Source organism: Aythya marila (assembly GCF_965140915.1).
Source record: "Aythya marila genome assembly, chromosome: 1".
Classification (NCBI taxonomy): domain Eukaryota; kingdom Metazoa; phylum Chordata; class Aves; order Anseriformes; family Anatidae; genus Aythya; species Aythya marila.
This window is the reverse complement of record NC_139042.1, coordinates 71,556,324-71,576,315: the sequence shown is the minus strand read 5'-3', so window position 1 is coordinate 71,576,315 and position 19,992 is coordinate 71,556,324. Positions and strand designations below refer to the sequence as shown.

At 38.5% G+C, this 19,992-nt stretch overlaps 1 protein-coding gene across 2 annotated transcripts; it reads right to left on the bottom strand.

The window, feature by feature from the left end:
- Positions 1–2,065: 2,065 nt before the first annotated feature.
- LOC309879751 (granulocyte-macrophage colony-stimulating factor receptor subunit alpha-like) lies at positions 2,066–18,079 on the bottom strand. Of its 2 annotated transcripts, XM_082763922.1 has the most exons (9): positions 17,947–18,079; positions 13,675–13,804; positions 13,413–13,582; positions 11,326–11,465; positions 9,642–9,680; positions 8,624–8,762; positions 7,973–8,060; positions 7,327–7,408; positions 2,066–5,630 (listed from the first exon to the last, which is right to left on the bottom strand). In XM_082763922.1, the coding sequence occupies exons 1-9, from the start codon at positions 18,011–18,013 to the stop codon at positions 5,562–5,564; spliced, it is 924 nt and encodes a 307-aa protein (XP_082620048.1). In that variant the 5' UTR covers positions 18,014–18,079; the 3' UTR covers positions 2,066–5,561. The 2 variants fall into 2 exon arrangements, with proteins under 2 accessions (XP_082620048.1, XP_082620049.1); XM_082763923.1 differs by lacking the exon at positions 7,327–7,408.
- Positions 18,080–19,992: the final 1,913 nt, after the last annotated feature.

Sequence of the window (19,992 nt, the reverse complement as noted above, 5' to 3'; positions counted from 1 at the left end):
TTCTCCCTATGCTGAGTCTGTTTTGCCTGTGATGATAATTTTTGATTGACCTCCCTGTCTTTATCTCAACCCTTCAGCCCTTTTCATTGTATTTTCTCCCCCTTTCCCTTTGAGGATAGGGAGCTCCTTTACTTAATAAGGAGCTTTATGATGCACATAAAGTAATCTAATTTCACCACTTATTGAAATTGAAACATCATTAGAAAATATATATATATATATTTTTTTTTTCAAACAGTAAAATGTGTATTGTGGTTTAACCCTGGTAGGCAGCTCAGCACCACACAGTTCGCTCACTCTCTCCAGGTGGAATGAAGGAGAGAATTGGAAAGGTAAAAAAATGTGAGAATTCATGGGTTGAGATAAAGACAGTTCACTAGTTAAAGCAAAAGCTGCTTACACAAGCGAAACAAAACAAGGGATTCATTCACTACCTCTCACTGCAGGCAGATGTTCAGCCATTTCCAGGAAAGCAGGGCGTATCAGTGTATCACATGCAATGGTTACTTGAGAAGACAAATGCTATTACTCCAAACATCACCACATCCTCCTTTTTTGTCCCCCAGCTTTTATTGTTGAGCACAACGTCATATGGGGTGGGATAACCCTTCCGTCAGTTGAAGTCAGTTAACCTGGTTCTGCCCCCTCACAGCTTCTTGAGCACCCCCAGCCTCTTTGCTGACAGGGCAGCATAAGCACTGCTCAGCAACAACTAAAACATCAATGTGCTATCACCACTACTTTAATAAAAATCCAACACACAGCATCAGTGAGCCTCTACAAAGAAAAGTAACTCTATCCTAGCCCAAATATTTACAATATTTTCTTCTTAAGAACAGGCAGATGCATTCTACTGTGGTTAAAATCTAATAGGAGTCTGTCTATATGCTCCTTTACCACTCCTGTTTCTTGCCTATTTTATTTAGAAAAAAAAAGGGCTGCTGCCCAGCACCCTACCAGGCTGCTCCAGGAGTCACCATTCTCTGTCAAAATCCCCAGTTCCTGTCCTGCTACTGCTTTATTGACATATGTAAAGATATAACCATATCAGTATTAGTTTGTATTATCAGCTAGTCGTATATAGCTATGATACAGTTATTTCCAAAGGAAAAAGCTGAAGATATAATGCAGTGGGCTCATGAGTATTTCCACTGCCTAGATTCCCGCTGCAGTGTGAGACTGATCACTGATGAGCTGTAAGTGTGCTGTTGTTTTCCAGGTTCATGCTCTTACACTGCTTGTAAACGTCAATGATACTGAGTTGTCACTAAGACCAACCATCACCCCCAAATGGATTTCTGACCTGCTTTCTTCTCTGCAGTTCAAAAAGAGAGACGGTGTGGCACAGTAAGTCTCCTTATTATCAGCTTTTTGACTACAAAAGTCTTTTCTAATGAAATGAAAATCACACCATCTCCACTTATGCTCACATGATGTATTAGAAGTGTAGAACAAGGCTGGACTGGAAAACAATGTATTAAGTGACACCTTGTCGTTGAGTTCATGCATTTGATCATGTCCATCAGTAACTCAGTATTAATTTAGAAGATGAACAACTCACCTTGAGCATTGAGAACTTAAAAAAAAACCTCCAGTCATCCCTAGAAACAGTAATCACAAGGGAATCAAGAAGGCCTGGCTTAGTCTTTCATGGTTTCAGACAGAAAGGTTTAAGGGAATGGTGTTTTTTTAAGGATGCATTCATGAGTCCCTTGGGAGTGCACCTTCTCTGTATTTCAGGAGAGAATAAAAATGTGGCAAAGTTTTTCTGAAGCATAGTTATGAAACAAACAAACACTGTGAACAGGAATGATGAGCAAATAGGAATAGGTGTTTTTTTTTTCTGTCAAAAAAAAAAAGATTTAGTTATAGAAAAAGCTCTTTCTGTTGAGAATAACTTTTCCTGTTGAAAAAAATGAAAGTTCAGACTTCAGGTCTGAACCCAGTGTGGTCATTCAGAGGAAAAAGTCATCTGAGGATTCACTGCACTTCCAGATAAAAGAAATTCCGTGCTTGCCCATGCAGATATCTTTTTAACACTTACTGAGCTGTAGAGGTAGAAGAAAGGACTTCCAACTACAAAGAATTTAAAACAAACAAACAAGCAAAATACACTCTATTGTGTCCTCATCTTTGGAAGAGAATCACTCTTTTTAATGGTGGTAACAGACTTTAATGGTGATTACATTTTATAGAGAAGGAAGGGGGCAAAGTGTCTGGGCTAATAAAATTAAAGCCATATGAAATTCCTGGGAGAATCAAATGGGGTTCAGGAAATTGAAGGAAGACAGAGTTTATGTGCCTTTCACTCTCCTTTCTCCCAGCCTTTTACTTCCCTTTTTCTCCCTCCTCCAACAATATAGGTCCCAGAGTGCTAAGCTGTCTCCCACCCATTCCTGAAGAAGACGCCTCCAAAATAGGAGCTCTGCTCATCTCCAGGCACCTCATACTTCAGGAGCAAAGACGGGAAGGAGTTGAGTTGAGCCCAGAGATTGGGCTGGAGAGGAGAAAGGATCAATTCTATCAAAATTGCATTTGTTGATTCTGCACCACTTTAAGGATGGGGTTTAATGTCAACTTTTGCTGTGAGGGGACTGTAACTCCACATGGTTACTTGTGCATCCCAGACAGATCTTCCTGCTCCCACTCTGAAGAGCTTTCAAGCCTGTAGCAAACAGCAGAGGAGTGGCATGCTCTCTGGCACTCTCTCAGATTGTGGATCTGCGTAACACATTGAGGAAGTCTAGGTTTTGAGGTTTTGGGGTTTGGATACTTTTTTAAAATTAAAAAAAAAAAAAAAAAGAAAACACTACAGGAGAACAATCCAAGCAGCCCACAAAGACAGTGTTGTAACCACCACAAAGGAACTCTTCTACCCAGGGGATTTCTTTGTTTAACTATATTTAGGGCAAATTCTCACCTGAGGCTTTAAAAAATGTAAACAAAAAACAAAACAAAAAAAATCTCCAAGCAAGGCCAGTGCAGTTGATGATATTGTCAAAGCCTGTTATCTTCTGGAGGCTAGGGAACCAGCACTGAGCTGTCTCATTATAACCCAGGAGAGGAAAAACAATAGGCTATTTCCAGAGGAAAACTGGGCAGAGATACTGAGATTGATTCTCACCTTTGAGCTTTACAAGGAGTAAAGTCACTGCAGAAACAGAATTAAAAATAACCTTTCCTAAAAGTCGCTAAAGCTCATAATAATTCATTGATCCAACAGCAATAAGGGTACTCACATGAACTGCCTAGACATTTTGTACTGCTGATGTATTATGACTTGTATAGACTGCAACATTACAAATACCCTGTTTTTTGTCCTTGCACCAAAGATCCTCTATTTTTCAGGAGATGATGTTTTCCACAGAACAGAGGAACAGCAACAGGAGACCAGAATGCAGGGCTTTTATGTGTGTAAATGTGAATATTCAAATCACTTGAATAGAAGGTTACACAGCCTGACCATCCTTTTGTAGTGATCACTGTATGGGCCTTTGCTCAGGGATGGGAAAGGGATACCTTAACCCCACCCCTACTCCCTCCTCCATTGTGTCATGGAGAGATTTCTTGTGTTCTCATCAGGATGCTAGAAGTGAATTCCAGTGAATTCCAGGTTGTTAAGTGGCTTTGTAGCCTCATCAGCTTTCCTAGTGAAAGCAGTGTGGATGCAAGAAGGTCACCAATAGCCATGATTGAATGTGAATGAAACAGGATGGAGAGGATCTGGTAGACCTTATCTGTTTCATTTCCCTTAAATTAAAATAAACTTTGCCTTTAGTTGAACACTTTTGATGCAGAAGCTTTTATTGTTAGGAAGTGATAGTTTAAGATTAGGCTCCTTCTCTGTTTCTGTTTTTAAAGGTAATTGAAAGAAATTGTTAATAAAAGCTTGTTTAGAAACACAGAATCAGAAAAAAATTGTTTTCAAAAGGGACTTCTTGTGGACTAGTGGAATTTTGTCACCCTGAGTGAACTTTATCTGCCAGGATGAGATTTCAGCTGCCTAAGATGTTTTTAACTATCCTGAGACCTGCTGGAAGGGCAATGTGTCAGGATACATGTAAAACAGGAGAATTATAGAAATCACCAGAAACAATATTTAGATACACATGCTGGACAAGCGAACTACAGGATCTTCTCAACTGGATCTGCAACTCATTAAACAAAAACTGGTCAAGGATGTGAGTCAAGGGCAGTCTTAAATGCAAGGACTATGATGTGATGGACTTTAAAATCCTGAGAGAAAGCAGAAAGGCAAACAGCGTAATATATACATTGGATGACATGAGAGTCAACTTCAGCTTGCTCAGGGCAGGATGGGGTCTCAGATCCAGAGGTCTGTCTGTCTCTCACACCGTAGTTTGGAGACTGGCAGTAAGTCAGAGACTTCTATGGATGTGTCCTGCCAGCAACCCTGATTTAGGTTTACTTTTATCTTTGTGTGATACCACCAAGGTACCACCACTGATGAAGGGTATCCTTGTATGACAGCAGAGGCCTTTAGAAGTGGAGACACAGGATATGGTAATGAAGTGTACAGGCATGGGGGAAATAAGAGATGGGACACTGGGCACCCCATGGTTATAAATGACCTCTAACCCTTGGTTTCCCCAACTGAAATGATCCACATGCTAAAGTGGAATGCATGATTAGCTTTCCATACTAAGGTTGTGTCTCATATCTGCTTACTAGTTAGAGGTTCAGGATATGTTACTTCTGTTTTGTCCAGGTGTTATTAAAACAGCCAGCCTGTACTTCAGCTTGCAAGTGTCAGGCTTCTGGTTGAAAGTTCAAACGTTTAATTTCTGACATTGTACACCATCCCTCCTCCCCTTCCCAGCTATCTGATACCTGTTAGTATTCACAATTCAAGTTATACTTTTATCTACCACAAATATGAAGTGATGAGAGGTGGGAGGAAACCTTTGGGTTTGTAAACAGTGGGGGTCAGCCCCTAGGTGATATTGTGCTGAAGGACTTAGCAACATAGTTTGGAGGCAACAAATGGGTTTATGAGAAAATTGTCTCCTGAAATCTTTAACAATATTCATTTTCTGTGGACAAGTGAGCATTTTTGAGATGTTTAATCTTGGCCTATTTTCAGTGGGTTTTCATAGAGATGATAAATTTTTACTCCTGATTACAGCCTTGATCAAGCTGTTTCCTAGGCAGTGGACCACTGAAGGCTCTGAATAAAACCCTTAAATGTGGTTGCTTCTATTTTATTCTTTTGGATTAGATTGAAAATTAGTATAATAACTTCCACAGCACTACTGAAATATTTTTGCTGAAACACTGCAAAAATGGTCTTCATAAGAAGAAGGAAGAAATCATCATCATACAACTGAAAGTATTTTTTGAAAATGCAAGCAAATACAAGGAGTTTTTCAAAGACAGGTTCCTGAGGAGCTGCCTCTACAGGCAATGATGTTATCTCTGCTTAGAAGAAGGACGATATGAAAAACCTATAAATTATTGCCAACAAGATACATAATTGTTCATGTGAAAAAAACAAAAACAAAAACAAAAACAAAAATCCAACTCTCTTCACTTGCATGCCATTATGCCACTTCTTCAATAACAGTTATTTCTTCAGTTTCATGCTTTATTAATTGATTCTTATGTTCTGTCTATTAAAAGAAGAAAAAAAACATTTCATTAGTGTTTCATGCATTAGATTAGTCACTATGTTACAATTTTGAACCTCCTACTATTTAAATGGTAGTTATTTATTATATAGAAGCTGTTGTAGGACTCTGTCAGTGAGAGGACTGAAGTAGTAGTGTCTAGATATTCCCTTCATGATGAGCTCCCCAAAGAGGACCAAAGGACATCTCACAGAATCCCAGAATCCCAGAATGGCCGAGGTTGGAAGGAACCTCTGAAGACCATCTAATCCTACCCCCGTGCTGAGCAGGATCACCTAAAGCACGTTGCATCCAGGTGGGTTTTGAATAGCTCCAGACAAGGAGACCCCACAACCTCTCTGGGCAGCCTGTGCCAGTCCTCTGTCACCCTCACAGTAAAGAAGTGCCCTCTTGTACTTAGCTGGAACCTCCTGTGCTTCAGTTTGTGCCTGTTGCCTCTTGTCCTGTTGCTGGGCACAACTGAAAAGAGATTGGCTCCATCCTCTTGACACCCTCCCCTCAGATATTTATACACATTTATGAGGTCTCCCCTCAGTCTTCTCTTTCCTGGGCTAAACAGGCCCAGTTCTCTCATCCTGTCCTCATACGATAGGTGCTACAGCCATCTAATCATTTTAGTAGCCCTCCTCTGGACTCGCTCCAGTAGTTCTATGTCCCTCTGGTACTGGGGAGCCCAGAGCTGGACACAATAATCCAGGCGTGGCCTCACCAGGGCTGAGTAGAAGGGGAGGATCACCTCCCTTGACCTGCTTGCAGCACTCTTCCAAATGCACCCCAGGGTACCGTTGGCCTTCTTGACCACGAGGGCATATTGCACTTGCAACAGCCTGCTGTCCACCAGGACTCTCAGGTCTCTCTCTGCAGAGCTGCACTGCAGCAGGTGACCCCCCAGCCTGTACTGGTGCTTGGGGTTATTCCACTGAAAAGCCAGAAATCTAATCTTTTTTAGCATTGGAAAGTTCATGTGACTAAGGAACTGAAATTAAAAAGATTAACAGAGGCTTCCAGTGATCCAGTGTTTCCTTGTGGACATGTTCTTGCTTCCAGGCCTGTCTGTAGCCAACTCAAATACTTTCTGAATTGCAGCAAGTTTTGCACAATGCTCTCCAGACTGTCAGTTCCCCTTTGTTACTTGCAATCTGTTCCTTGCTCTCATGAGTCTCTCAAGCACTCTGTGTAAGCTAGAATCTTTTAGCTGTCTACTACACTTTCTTACCATAACCTTGAAAATTTCCCGTCTTAAGCAGTGTTGCCAAATACTAACATGGTCTCAGCATCTATTACACAAGTATTTTTTACCAGAAGTAGATTTCTCTGTCCATTCTCACCCCATAACTGAGCAGCAGCCTAGATTTGCATTATTATTGTCCTGAGCTTAGGCTCAGCACTCCTAGTGATAACATATGGTTTATAAGGAGAGCTGGGTGAAATTATGTATTTGTCAAATGCTCCAGGTGGACATATCACAAATATCTTAGAATGGAAAAGGAAAACCATAAGAATTATTTTCATATGGAATTCCTCTTTCAGTACACCAACAGAAGGAAAAAAAAAAAAAATAGAAAAAAGAAAAAAATTCTTTGCTTATGCACATTTCTTTGACACTTAGGTCATACCTTTGAAACTGCAATGGATCCTCATTTACAAAAAATTTTGGACAAATGGAAGGAAAATATACCTGGAAATTCATTGGAGCGATCTCATGGAATGGGTCTTTTGGCTGTAGTACTCTAGCAGGTACTGTTTTCAAATAAATATTTCTACAGTGACAAAAAGGGGTGGTGAAGAAAAGACTCAGTATGCAAATATCAAAATGTACTATAATTTTATTATACTCCTGAGTTATTATTTTCTCCCTCCAAGACAAAAGTAATGAAAGGTTAACTAAAAATTATGTGGATTTAAAACAATGGCATCAGTTCATTGTTCAGAATTTGGATTATAGTAATCTCTTTTATGACTTTTTAATAAATCATAGGAAGTTTTTTCATCCTCTTAAAGAGAAATATTTTTAAAACAAGGAAATTTTACATGCCACACCTCTACATTGCAGTATCTGAAAGTAGGAAAGGGGAACTGATATAAGACCTTGTCTTGAAAGGAGTTGTGCAATATTGATCAAGCAAGTAAAAAGGTTGGAAATCAGAAATGTAGAGCCCACTTGAGGAATGTCTACATGTATGGTGTCATGACTCCTGCAACAATTCAGTGTCAGTTTTTTCCCCCTCCCTCCTCCTTAAAAGACACCAGAACATTTCTATTGGAGAAAGAGGAGTTATTTCAGGTACAGAATAAAAAAAAAATGCACAAGAAACAAAGCTTACACTGCACAGAGAAAAAATACGACACTTGCTGCCAGTTCTGATACCAGAAGTAGCAGATATGATGAAGTAGACGTAAGTTGTTCTCCTCCTGAAAGACATGTAGTCATCAAAATGTTGTTTAGTATCACAGAATAAGAAAGATTGCTCAACTATGTGAAACACCAGTATGAAGTCACTTCTTCCTTAGCCTAGCTCCTCATGATCTTGTAACATGTGAATGAGTAGGATGGCAGACAGTATGTGGGCCATATCCAGTAACTTGAGACTACCAAGCCTCAAGCCTCAGAACCTCATTTTGTGAGGTTCTGAGTCCTACAGAGTACTTCAAAATTCAAGGTGGCAGGGAGCAACAGGGAAATAAGAAGTTTATGAAGACAAAAGTAGAAATGGAAGAAGGAAAACAGCTAACAATGAAGACCTGAAAAAATGTGCTTTATTCACTGTCTTCTTGCAAGAAGAATTAACCGTCACAACAGAATGGTTGGAAACCTCCCTTATATTAAGAGATATTCCAGTTCTTTGCTCCTTTCATCCTAGCAAATTGAAGAAATTTGGAAATATAAAAATATTTCTATCTGTGAAGTAAGAAGTGAGGCAGACAAGTAATATCTGAGAAAAAAATTAGGTCAAAAAAATGATTTTCATTCTTACCAAACTCTACAGGTGTACTCCACTCCCCCCAGTTTTTGCTCACTAAGCAACCATTGTCAGTAGCTCTGATTTTGATGCTGTATCTTCTTTCTGCACTAAAGCTGTCAAATATGTAGGAGTTTCCAGTGATGTTTGTTTCCTAAACAGAAAACTAGACTGAGAGCTTTTTCTTTGCTAAATGACAATGTGTCTGCTTCATTTAATGATGTAGACACTTACAAATTTTGCACATATATCTATGGACAGATGAGTGAAATAACAAATAGAAAATCATCCCTTAAGAAATTAGTTTGTTCCATTTTAATTCATTTTGTATGAATATCTTTGTCAGTGGTGCTGGGAGGGTGAAATTTGCAGCATTTAACCTCTGCTAAAGAGCAAAATTTTGGAAGAAAACACAAAACAATAGTGTATTTTCAATCTGTAAGTCTTTTAGCAGGAACTTCTCTGAAGAATTGTCATTCCCTTTCCTATAATTGTTTTCAAAACTGAAGTAAAGTTTAACAATCAGATTACATAGAAGTGAAACATTTGACATATATGGAAATGCTTCTCAGAAGAGTACTGAACTTTCTTGAAAACTGTGTTTTTTTTTTTTTCTTCTTCCTCCTTTATACTGATTTAATCTTTCAGTTGATATTTTCCTGCATCCTTCATCTCGACCTCTCCCAGAGACCATTAATAAAGTACAAATCTCCATAGTTCTCCTTTACTTTTTTTTAATCTTCAACAGAAATGTGGAATTATGATCCATATTTATACACAAGTATGAGTTTGCTAGGAAGTACAATGAACTGTAAAATGGAAGATTTTGTGACTTGCAAAGAAATAATATAAAGTTTCATATATGTGGGAATATATTTTATAAACAACAGTTTAATACTATGTTAAGGAAACTTGTCAATAAGAAGCATACACAGTATACTGAAACCAAGGCAATTTGATTGGAGGATGTTCTTACATAAACATAGCATAAAAACAGCATAAATGTTAGATTAATAGGATAATAAAGACTTACCATTTTAGATGTGTCTTTGATGCCTTTCTCAGGATCAACCTAGCAACAACAGAGAACTTGAATGTTTATGATTGTTCCTTTTGTTTCTTTGTAATAAGGTGTCTCGCATTATGAATGTTTGATTTTCAGAAAACAACAACAACAAAACCCACATGCTTCATATGCCTTCTTTTATAGACCATGAAGTTAAACAGTTCTTCCACGGAAACATTTTTCCTTACCACTAATGCTCTAAAATAATGTATACTTTATTTTTAATTGCAGAACTGTGAATCAAAGAACTAAACAACAACAACAAAAGGCTCAGGTTGCCCACAAATGAAAAGTCTGTGTTTCAGTTGTACATAAGAGTATCTTAAAAAATACTAACAAACTGGGGCAATGCTTTCTTCATCCAAATTTTTGTCTATGTAACTTTTACACTGTTAATCTTTTAATTAGTTATGTTATGTCTTCCTTTTTATTTTTTTATTTTTTTATTTTTTTTTTATTGTTACTGTTGGAACCATGAGTTCAACTGCTTCTACAAATATTTCAAGCGGTATTTTTGATGGATAAATACTTGCAATTTTTAAAATGCATAGTAACAACCACATATAGGTAAGGTATGGAAAACCTGGATATTCTGTTCTAATAACATGTACAATATATATGTATACATATTTTATTAAGACATGGATGGTTCTTTCCACTTTAAGTTAAAAAAAAAGACACTGAACTTGAAAAAAAAAATAAAATAAAAAAAACAACAAACAAACCCAAACCCTCCCACAACCCACAATGAACTGATGTGTATTTCTGCCCATTTATATCTGATTGTGACAGCTGAAGTGAAATTCACAACTGTATATAAGATGCAGACCTACTTTAGCTAAACCTCAGAATCAGATAAGGTACAGACATTGAGGTCATCTAAGTAGACAGTTGGATCTGGGAGGATGCTTGTTTACACAAAAGCTGCATACAAAAGAATTACAGAATTCCAGTTAACAGTAAAACAGGAAACATATAAGAAACAAAACAAAACAAAACAACAACAACAAAAACAAAACCACGAGGGAGAATGTCGCACAAGCTATAAGATAAGCATGTTAAATGTTGGTGTTAGCATTATCTATTTAAACCATCTACATTTCTACTTCGCATTGCTCACTTTTTTTCCTCTAGTGCTCTGCAAATGAGGAACATCATACACTTCTGATCTTTAAAACAGATAGCTACATTTAAAGTTAAAATTTTTGGCAATTTTGAGCCCTTGCAACAATCCAAGAATTCCAGTTACACATTGAATTCACTATGTAATTCACTTTATTGGCCAACTACATCCTTTAGCAGAATTATGTTCATGTCAGACAACTTCCATACATAGCAAAACCAAGAAGGCCAAGCTAGGGTCTTTTTTTTTTTTTTTTTTTTTTTTTCGGGGGTGGGGGCAAGGTGAAGGAGGTAGTAATAGTAATGGCGAGGAAGATTATGCTCTATGTATTCACCCTCAGTGTGGGGATCCTTGCCCAGTTTCTTTAATGTAGCATGGACTGATAGCACTTCTATACCTGTGCAAGGATACCTTGTATAAAAATGGAGTGGTCACTCAAACAGAAGAACAGGGGATCAGTTGTATGGTAGTGTGTGTGGAAATACAAGCAGGCAAACAGAGTTAAGTGTTATAATCAATTCTTCTTACCTTCTTTTCTATGACAACTTGATATTTGAAACAAGTGTCTCTTTTCACATGACTTGTACGAGGTGGTTGCCACTTAATTTCACAACTATGAGAAAGTCCTTTACAGTTCACAGTGACATTTAATGGAGGGGTGAGCTTCTCTGAAATAATTTAATTAAGAATAAAATTATTATGCATCTATGAATAAAACTGATTAAAAAACAAGTCTTTTTACTCTTTTTTTTTTTTTTTTTTTTTTTTTTTTTTTAATATAAGTGGTTAGGTGGCTGTTCAAATAAGTGGTCTAAAAAGTTGTAATGTAACTTTGTGAGAATTACCAGATTCACCCCATATTCAAAAGCAGAACTTCCACTCCACTTGAGGTGCTTGGAATATCAGAAATAACTGTAGGTAAAATTAAATTAAAACAAACAAACTCCAGTTGGAAATTAGGAGAAATTTCTTCCCAGAAAGAGTGGTCAGGCATTGGAATGGGTTGCTCAGGGAAGTGGTAGAGTCACTGTCCAAGGGGGTGTATAAGTAAAGTTTGGATGTGGTGCTTAGGGACATGGTTTAGTGGGTGACATTGGTGGTAGGGTGATGGTTGGACCATATGATCCTGGAGGTCTTTTCCAACCATAATGATTCTATGAAACAAACCTGTTGTGATATTTTACTGAATTGAGAAATTTAATCTGAGCAACATTTTTTGTGTGTGTGTGTATTCATATTAAATTGAATCAATTTCCTTCTTCTTTTTTTTTTTTCTTTTTCTAACTATAAACGCATTAAAAAAAATGAAAAAATATTTTACTCATTGTACTAAAGCGCTTGGTTCTTTTGTATTCTGCGGATGAACAGAGTTCAGAATTATGAGATACTGGTATAGACCTAACATCTAGTTAGTCCCACTCAGGCATCCATGGCCACTTAATTCCAAAAGATGAGCTTGTTCTTTCACAGAACACATATTTGACTGAAATGTTCAAAATTATCTGACCTGTGGGGTTTCAGATTGTCTCTCTGTTCTGAGGAACAGATTTTTAAAAAGTTTTTTTTTTTTTTTTTTTCTTTTTCTTTTTTCCCCAGGGATGACTTCTTCACTCCCTTAGTGTAATACTAGAAATAGAAGGGAAGGATGATGGATATCATCTACCATGATGATGATGAAATTGAGTGCACCCTCAGCAAGTTTGCAGATGACACCAAGCTGAGTGGTGCAGTTGATACAATAGAGGGAAGGGATGCCATCCAGAGGGAACTGGACAGGCTGGAGAAGTGGGCCCATAAGAACCTAATGAGGTCCAAGAAGGCCAAGTGCAAGGTGTTGCACTTGGGCTGGGGCAATCCCAGTATTTATATAGACTGAGCAAAGAAGAACTTGAGAGCAGCCTTGTGGAGAAAGACTTTGGGGTCCTGATGTGGACCCCAAAGAAGGTGCACGTGAGCCGTCAGTGCATGCTTGCAGTCTGGAAGGCCAACTATGTCCTATGCTGCATCAAAAAAGGGGTGGCCAGCAGGGAGAGGGAGGTGATTGTCCCCTTCTACTCTGGTCTTGTGAGGCCCCGCCTGGAGTACTGTATGAAGGCCTGAGGCCCCCAGCACAAGAAGGATGCGGAGCTCTTGGAACGAGTCCAGAGGAGGGCCACCAAGATGATCAGAGGTCTGGAGCACCTCTCCTATGCAGAAAGGTTGAGTGAACTAGGCTTGTTTAGCTTGGAGAAGAGAAGGAGCCAGGGAGGCCTCATTGTGGCCTTCCAGTACTTGAAGGGAGCCTATAAACAGGAGGGGGAACACTTGTTTATATGTGTTGATAGTGATAGGACAAGGGGGAATGGTTTTAAACTAAGACAGGGAAGATTTAGGTTAGAAATTAGGAGAAAGTTTCTCACTCAGAGGGTGGTAAGGCACTGGAACAGGTTGCCCAGAGAGGTTGTGGATGCCCCATCCCTGGAGGCATTCAAGGCCAGGCTGGGTGCAGCCAGCTCTAGTGGTTGGTAACCCTTCCCAGAGCAGGGGGATTGAAAGTAGATGATCTTTAAGGTTCTTTTCAACCCAGGCCATTCTATGATTCTATGAAATAAAATTGAAAAAAAAAATATCCTTACCAATTTTGTACAGAGCAATGATATTCTTGTAGGACTGAATGTTTTGTCCACTTCCATTTACCAGGAAATAAGCTTTCTTATTTTCTATTGTCACATTTTGGAATCTACATCCCGTGTGCCTTCCCCAATTATCTTTGACATAATTCTGGCATCCTATGAAATCTTCTTTCCTTTATATGACAAATTGCTTCAGTTAAATATTAGTAATGTCACATGTCAGACCAGAATTCAAAATTCCCAAGACTCAAGAAGACCTACTTACCGTGAGCTCTTCCAGTACAGGAAATATTGGGTATCTCCTGGAACTGTCCTGCTCACATGCCAAGTGCAGTTCATGAAGGAAACATTATATATCACACAGATAAAATTTTCTATGGCTGTGTCATTCATGTCTGCAAACACAGGAAGAATATCCCACATCAATTCTGTGGAGAGATTGTGTAACTGCTTAAACCCTTTAGAGCTCTGCATGTCTATTTAGTGGTTTTTAAGCACTTGATTAGCAAAACTAACTGCATACTAGTTGGGTCTTGCAATTACATGTTTACTTTAACGTAGCAGTGATTTTATCTGAGTCTGAGGATTACCTACCATTGTTACAGATACTGAAAATTTGACTATGATTTAATCAGCTCAGGGACATGATGTAGTGAAGATTATTAATGAAGACAGTCACTATTGAGAACTTTGTCTAGATCCTCAGTTTATCTAAGGTCCAGCCTACAATGGAACATAAATTCTACAGCTATGAGCCAGGGAAGTTCTCTATCCCATGTCTGTGTTAAGCACTGACTTTTGGTTTATTTATAAAGGACTAAGGATTTAAAATAAGCTTTCCACTTCTTTCACTGTGTAACAATTAGATGATTACAACCTAACTCTGAGACTGTTTCCCAAAGCTAGTTCCTGCAGGAGAGAATGGCATATTTTCAATCTTGAATTTAGAACCACTGTTAATCTGTTCAAGACTAAGGCACTTTGGATTCAAGGATATGGTGAATTTTGAATGCACAGGACTTGATATGCCCAAATATCCATATCATTAATGCAAAACCAAGAAAAAAATGAAGAGTAAGTTGATAATTTGCTTACATTAAAGAGCTGTTCTAGTTGTATATTCACATGAGGAATAAATTCCATGTGTTGTGTCTTCCCTATCAAAAGGTAAGATCTTCAATGGGAAATAATAATCATGTAGTAGCTATCATCATGAACTGAAGGTCTGCATCACAGCTTTCCAAGTCAGTGAATTGTTGAGCTTAAACACCATCACCACCTACCAGTGTACCTCCACAGTGAGCCTTACAGCCCCCATGTCAAACACTTGTTCCCAAACAATGCTAAGAAGCCATCATCTTATGAGAACAATTGGCTGTCTCCTGTCCAAGCTTCATTGCAGTCCAAGCTGGAAGCCTCTTTCTCTTTATTTCCCCATACAGCAACTGATCACATAGCTGACAGCACTGATTTCAAACAAAATGCTGTATTTGAGCAGACCAAAACTGACATCAGTGGATTCTTAGGGAGAAAAGTAAAAGGAAAGAGAAAGCACAGAGCAAGCCTCCACTTATAGAATCTCTCAGCTGCTGGTGAGAAGTGTCCTAAGGGGTTTCAAAGTTAAGAGCTACTTTTTAGATTGTTTTACTTAGCAGTCTGAGAAAGCCAGATCCCCCATTAATTTCTTCTATCCCTTCTAAATCTATTTTTTTTAGTTGTGTAGTCACCATCCCTGGAAATGTTGGATATGGTGCTTAGTGTCATGGTTTAATGGGTGACATTGGTAGTAGGGTGATGGTTAGACCAGATGATCTTGGAGGTCATTTCCAACCCTAATGATTCTATGATTTATTTGGCCTCCACTGCATCCCTTGGGTGAGCAAGGGGGGAATTTAAAAGGTGTATTTTCCTTCTGGATCCTTTTATTTCCTCGGCAGTGATGTAAGAAAAAGTAGTGTTTCTTCAGAAAAGGTGCTCAAGAATACACTCTTATACCTTGTACCTCATATTTTTTCTTGGCTAGATTCAGGCAGGTACTGTGCTGTATAAATGTTTTTGGGACTACTCTACAGAAGGGATTTATTTTTTTTTTTTCATTTGAACATACTCGGAATGTAGGCACATAATAAATATGGCCTGGCTCAAAGTTTCCAGAGGCAAAGGCTGCTATCTAGGACACCTAATACAATGAGGCTGCTATCTAGAAGACCTAATACTATGTTATAGTTTTGTGGAGATTTATTTTTAATTTCTACTTTATTCATCCGTCTGTGGTGTGCAAAAGTATGGCTAACCTTCCTTCAAGGTGCTGTTTATTTTTGAGTGGAACTGATGTGATTACTGTGTTTGCACCCAACACACTACAACACACTTTTAAGCAAACAGTGTTTTCTTTTCTTTGTTTATATATTTGCTTCTATGTATCATTCTTTCTTTCTTCACTTTCTTTGAGTCAACTTAGGTTAGCTCCATCACTTCTGTGGATATTACAAACTGTAGGAGTTGTATCTGCAGAAACATGTCAAAGAAAATAAATTTGACTCTGGATTCTTTGTGGCAATCAGGATTGCTAACAAAGAAAGACTGGATTTCACTTCTGGGTCTTGAGCCCAAGACCTTTTTTAATTTTTATTCAAAAGTTCCTGAATAGAAAATGCATAAACTGCTCTCAGATCTTGGACACAATTGGACAAATAACGTATTTGGAATTAAAACATCATACTTTACTATTGGAAACAAACAAAAAGAAATTAACTTGCTTTAAACTTTTAACCTAACTCTGAAGATGCCACCAGACTGCAGGGTGGAGTTCATCTTACTTAACATTGTACAAGTGCTGTATAGCTCTGCCCACAAAGGAGCCGGTAATTCTATGCTGCCTTTAAAGTGGCTGGAAAGAAACAATACTTAAGACTGTTTATTCAAGCTAGCATGTGATGAATAAAGCCTTCACTCTGTTTGTTTCCCACCAGTCACTGGAAAGATAGGTCAGGATGACCAGCCTAGAGGCATCCCTCTATAACAAAGTTTTCTGCCTTTAACCCAGAAGGAATAATTCATTCTGCATTTTACATTATCTGGAATCCACATGTAACTACTACACAGAAACACTGCCTTTTTTCTTTTTCTATGAAAATCACAAAATCATTTTTGAAAATATCTTTTCCTTCTCTTTCTTATACCTGTGGTATTATCATATATTTCTTCTCTTTAGAAAAACTGTTGCAGTAGAACTGTACTTTTTTTCCCTCAAAGGTGGGAAAAACTTTCTTTTACATCCCAAGTAATTGCTGTGCAGATTATTGACCAAAATATTAAGGAAACAAAGTATTTCCATGCAAAGCTGTTTTATTCTTGCATTGTAGAATTTTCCATGAAAATAGGCTACAGCTAGACTTCATACTGCAGAACAAGTCAATTTTAATTACTTTTTTTTTTTTTTTTCTGAAAATGCTCAGTCCTGAGACATGTCCCCAGACAATGTTTATTTTAGAATTTTGGAAATATTATCTAGGTTGAAATCCTGCTGCAGTGACTATTCTCATTCAGACTGATTAGAGACAAAAAAGAGAATGATTAGACAAGAAAAAATCTGCCCAATAACCTGCTGGTTATAAGTAATATATGACCGTGTAGCTTATCATGTCTTCATGTCTGATAATGTTATGACTTTTATAACCATTGGAAAGGAAGGTTTCTTACTGGAAAATAAACAAACAAACAAAAATAACACTTTTTTTTCTTTCTTTTTTTTTTTTTTTTTTTTTTTTTTTTCTCCTTTGGGGAGGGGGATGGGAAGGGAAAGAATACCTTATTAATGCTGGGCATCTTACTTAAGACTAGACCTCTGAGTTTATTTCCCAGCTTTACCTCTGAGACATTTAGAGAATTATTTTTGCCTGTAGGCGAATATTAGAGATGTAATTATTGCTTACATGTTTTATGTGCTATAAGGATAAATTTATGCTTACATTCCTCTGACATATTCAGAGAATTATGGATATTGTGAAATATTCTACCTCAGTATTAAAATTGGAATAAGAGAAAAGACACATAAATACTTCTATTCAGTTGGTACTTAAATGCAGTACTACTCAAAGGAATTTACTCTGTATAGAGATTTTTCTGTATGAATTTAAAAATCTGAATATTTCCAGGCAAGCTGTGCTTTCTGCAAGAGAATACAGAAAGTGACATAGGCACTCTTCAATACTGTAATGCAGGGTTTGCTGTAACAAGCAAAATACTGCTTCCTGGATGAACCCAATAATGCTGTTAATATGGTCACTTTTCATTTTTAAATATTTTTAAATAACTATTTTCAGATTGCAGAAAAGAATGTGCTAATAAGCCATCAAAATGTTGTCTAAGACAGTCTTTGGAGACAAAAGCATGCATTTTGTAAGTAGTGTTTATCCACCTCTCACAGAGTTATTCTAAGAATATCACAACAACACAATGACAGAATACAGTATTTCTTTGCCTATCTTCTTTGAGATAAAATTTAACAACAAAGAAATATAAAAAATAAACATACCTCCTCCTTGCAAAGATGTTTCCCTGTGGCGGTTATAGTAAAGGGGCACAGAAAGGACGGAAGTCATAAATTCATCTCAGAGGCATATTTTTCTGTGCTTTGACAGTGTTATTTCATTATTAAGCTGTTTTAAACTGCTCACGTAAGAGGGTGTGAAAAAAAAACAAACGCCTACATCTTACTCATTTCCCTTACCTCACACTTCCGTAAGGCAACAGGGAAAAAGCACAGCTACATCCATTGTATTGTTACAGGAAGGCAAATAAGTAAGAGGAGAGTGACACGCTCTTCACCACTTCCTTTACATAATTTTAATTCGTTGCTGTCACCTGTGTTTCACAGAGGCTTCCATACCGGGCACAACCTCAAAGGCAGGTGAAGATACAAGTTGAATTTCTGGCTCAGGTACAGGTCAGCACCATTGTTTCAAACAACACCACTGTTTCCAGCTTATTGCCAAGGGTCACTGCCCTGCATGGGAGATTATGCCTGGTGCTGTGGACTTCATAACATCTGTTCACAGCTCTGCCTCAGTCATACTTAAAGACAGCTCCCATGGATGAGCAGCAAACCAATATCACCAGCTTCCACAACTTTTCTACTTGACAAAGTTAATGTCCTCTATGCGTACATATTTTTGGGGGGATGAATTCAATGTATGGTCAAGGAAAAGTTTGTTCTGGCATGCAAATGCCCTGAGTGTACCAAAACAGCACTATGGCAACTGCCTGTACTAGTGCCCTAGTCCTAGGATGGTGTACAGTTCCTCTTGCTCTCTGGCTGCAGAGTCTGAATGTCCTCTTTCCAAATGCATTCAGTGATGTGAGCATAGTCCTAAGCTATCACACTACCCAGCTATGGAGATGCACAACTGCCCAGGTTAACAGGCTCTGTAGTAGCCCAAGGCTTTTTGACTGTTTTTGAGACTGAAGCATGTGCCTGGGTACTGAAAAACATTTGTCCAGGAAAGCATCTTTCTGTGAACTGAGAAACATAGTGCCTGCCTTTTCTTATGCTGCATAGTACAGTCTGAGACCCTAAAACTCACAAAGACAAACTTGTAGCCGTTCAGGGCACAAACACATGGAAGGAAAGGTTGCCATCCAGAGAGACCTTGACAGTCTTGAGAGCTGGGCCTGTGTGAACCACATGAGGTTCAGTCAACTAAGCCAAGTGCAAGATCCTGCACCTGCATGCCAAGCACAAATTCAGGTGGGGTGGAGAACGGATTGAGATGGACTTGTGCAAATTCATGACTGAAAAGCTGAACATGAGCCAGCAGTGTGTGCTGCAGCCCAGAAAGCCAAATGTACCCTGAGCTGCAGCAAAAGAAGCATGGTCAGCAGTTCGAGGAAGGCGATTACCTCAACTCTGCTGTCATAAGACCCCACGTGGAGTACTGTGTTCAGTTCTGGGGCCCCCAGCACAGGAAGGACATGGACCTATTAAAATGAGTCCAGAGGAGGGCCCCAAAGATGATCAAGGGTTTGGAGCACCTCTCCTATTAAGATAGGCTTAGAGAGTTGGGGTTTTTCATCCTGGAGAGAAAGAAGACTCTGGGCAGACTTTACGGTGACCTTCAGGACCTAAAGGGGTCTACAGGAAAGCCTGGAAGCTATTCTTTATCTGGGAGTGATATGGGATAAAGGTTTTAAGCTAAAAAAGGGTAGATTTAGATTAGATATTAGGAAGAAATTATTGGGTGATGATGCCCTGGCATAGCTTGCTCATCAAAGCAGTGGATGTCCCATCCCTGAAGGTGTTCAAGGCCAGGCTGGATGGGGCTCTGGTGGGAGGTGTCCCTGCTCATGGCAGAGGGGTTGGAATTAGATGATCCTTAACGTCCTTTCCAACCCAAAGCATTCTATGATTAAATGATTTTATGTCTGTGATTACTGATTCCTCTGCCTTTCTCACCTGTGAATTACTTGAACAGGAAAATAAGTTTATTAAACAACAGCATTTAAATCTGATGACTTACAACGTTCACTGCATGTACTTGTCTTTCTACACTTATTTGTTATATATCACGGAAGGAGTGGTAAA

What these genes read in the sequence shown, in the direction of transcription:
- LOC309879751 (XM_082763922.1), bottom strand. Translation starts at nt 18,013, where the DNA reads ATGACTTCCGTCCTTTCTGTGCCCCTTTACTATAACCGCCACAGGGAA. An exon ending in AAGTTGTCATAGAAAAGAAG is followed by an intron (nt 9,681 to 11,325) that starts GTAAGAAGAATT and finishes TGTTGTTGCTAG; the next exon opens with GTTGATCCTGAGAAAGGCAT. An exon ending in GAGTACACCTGTAGAGTTTG is followed by an intron (nt 8,061 to 8,623) that starts GTAAGAATGAAA and finishes CATGTCTTTCAG; the next exon opens with GAGGAGAACAACTTACGTCT.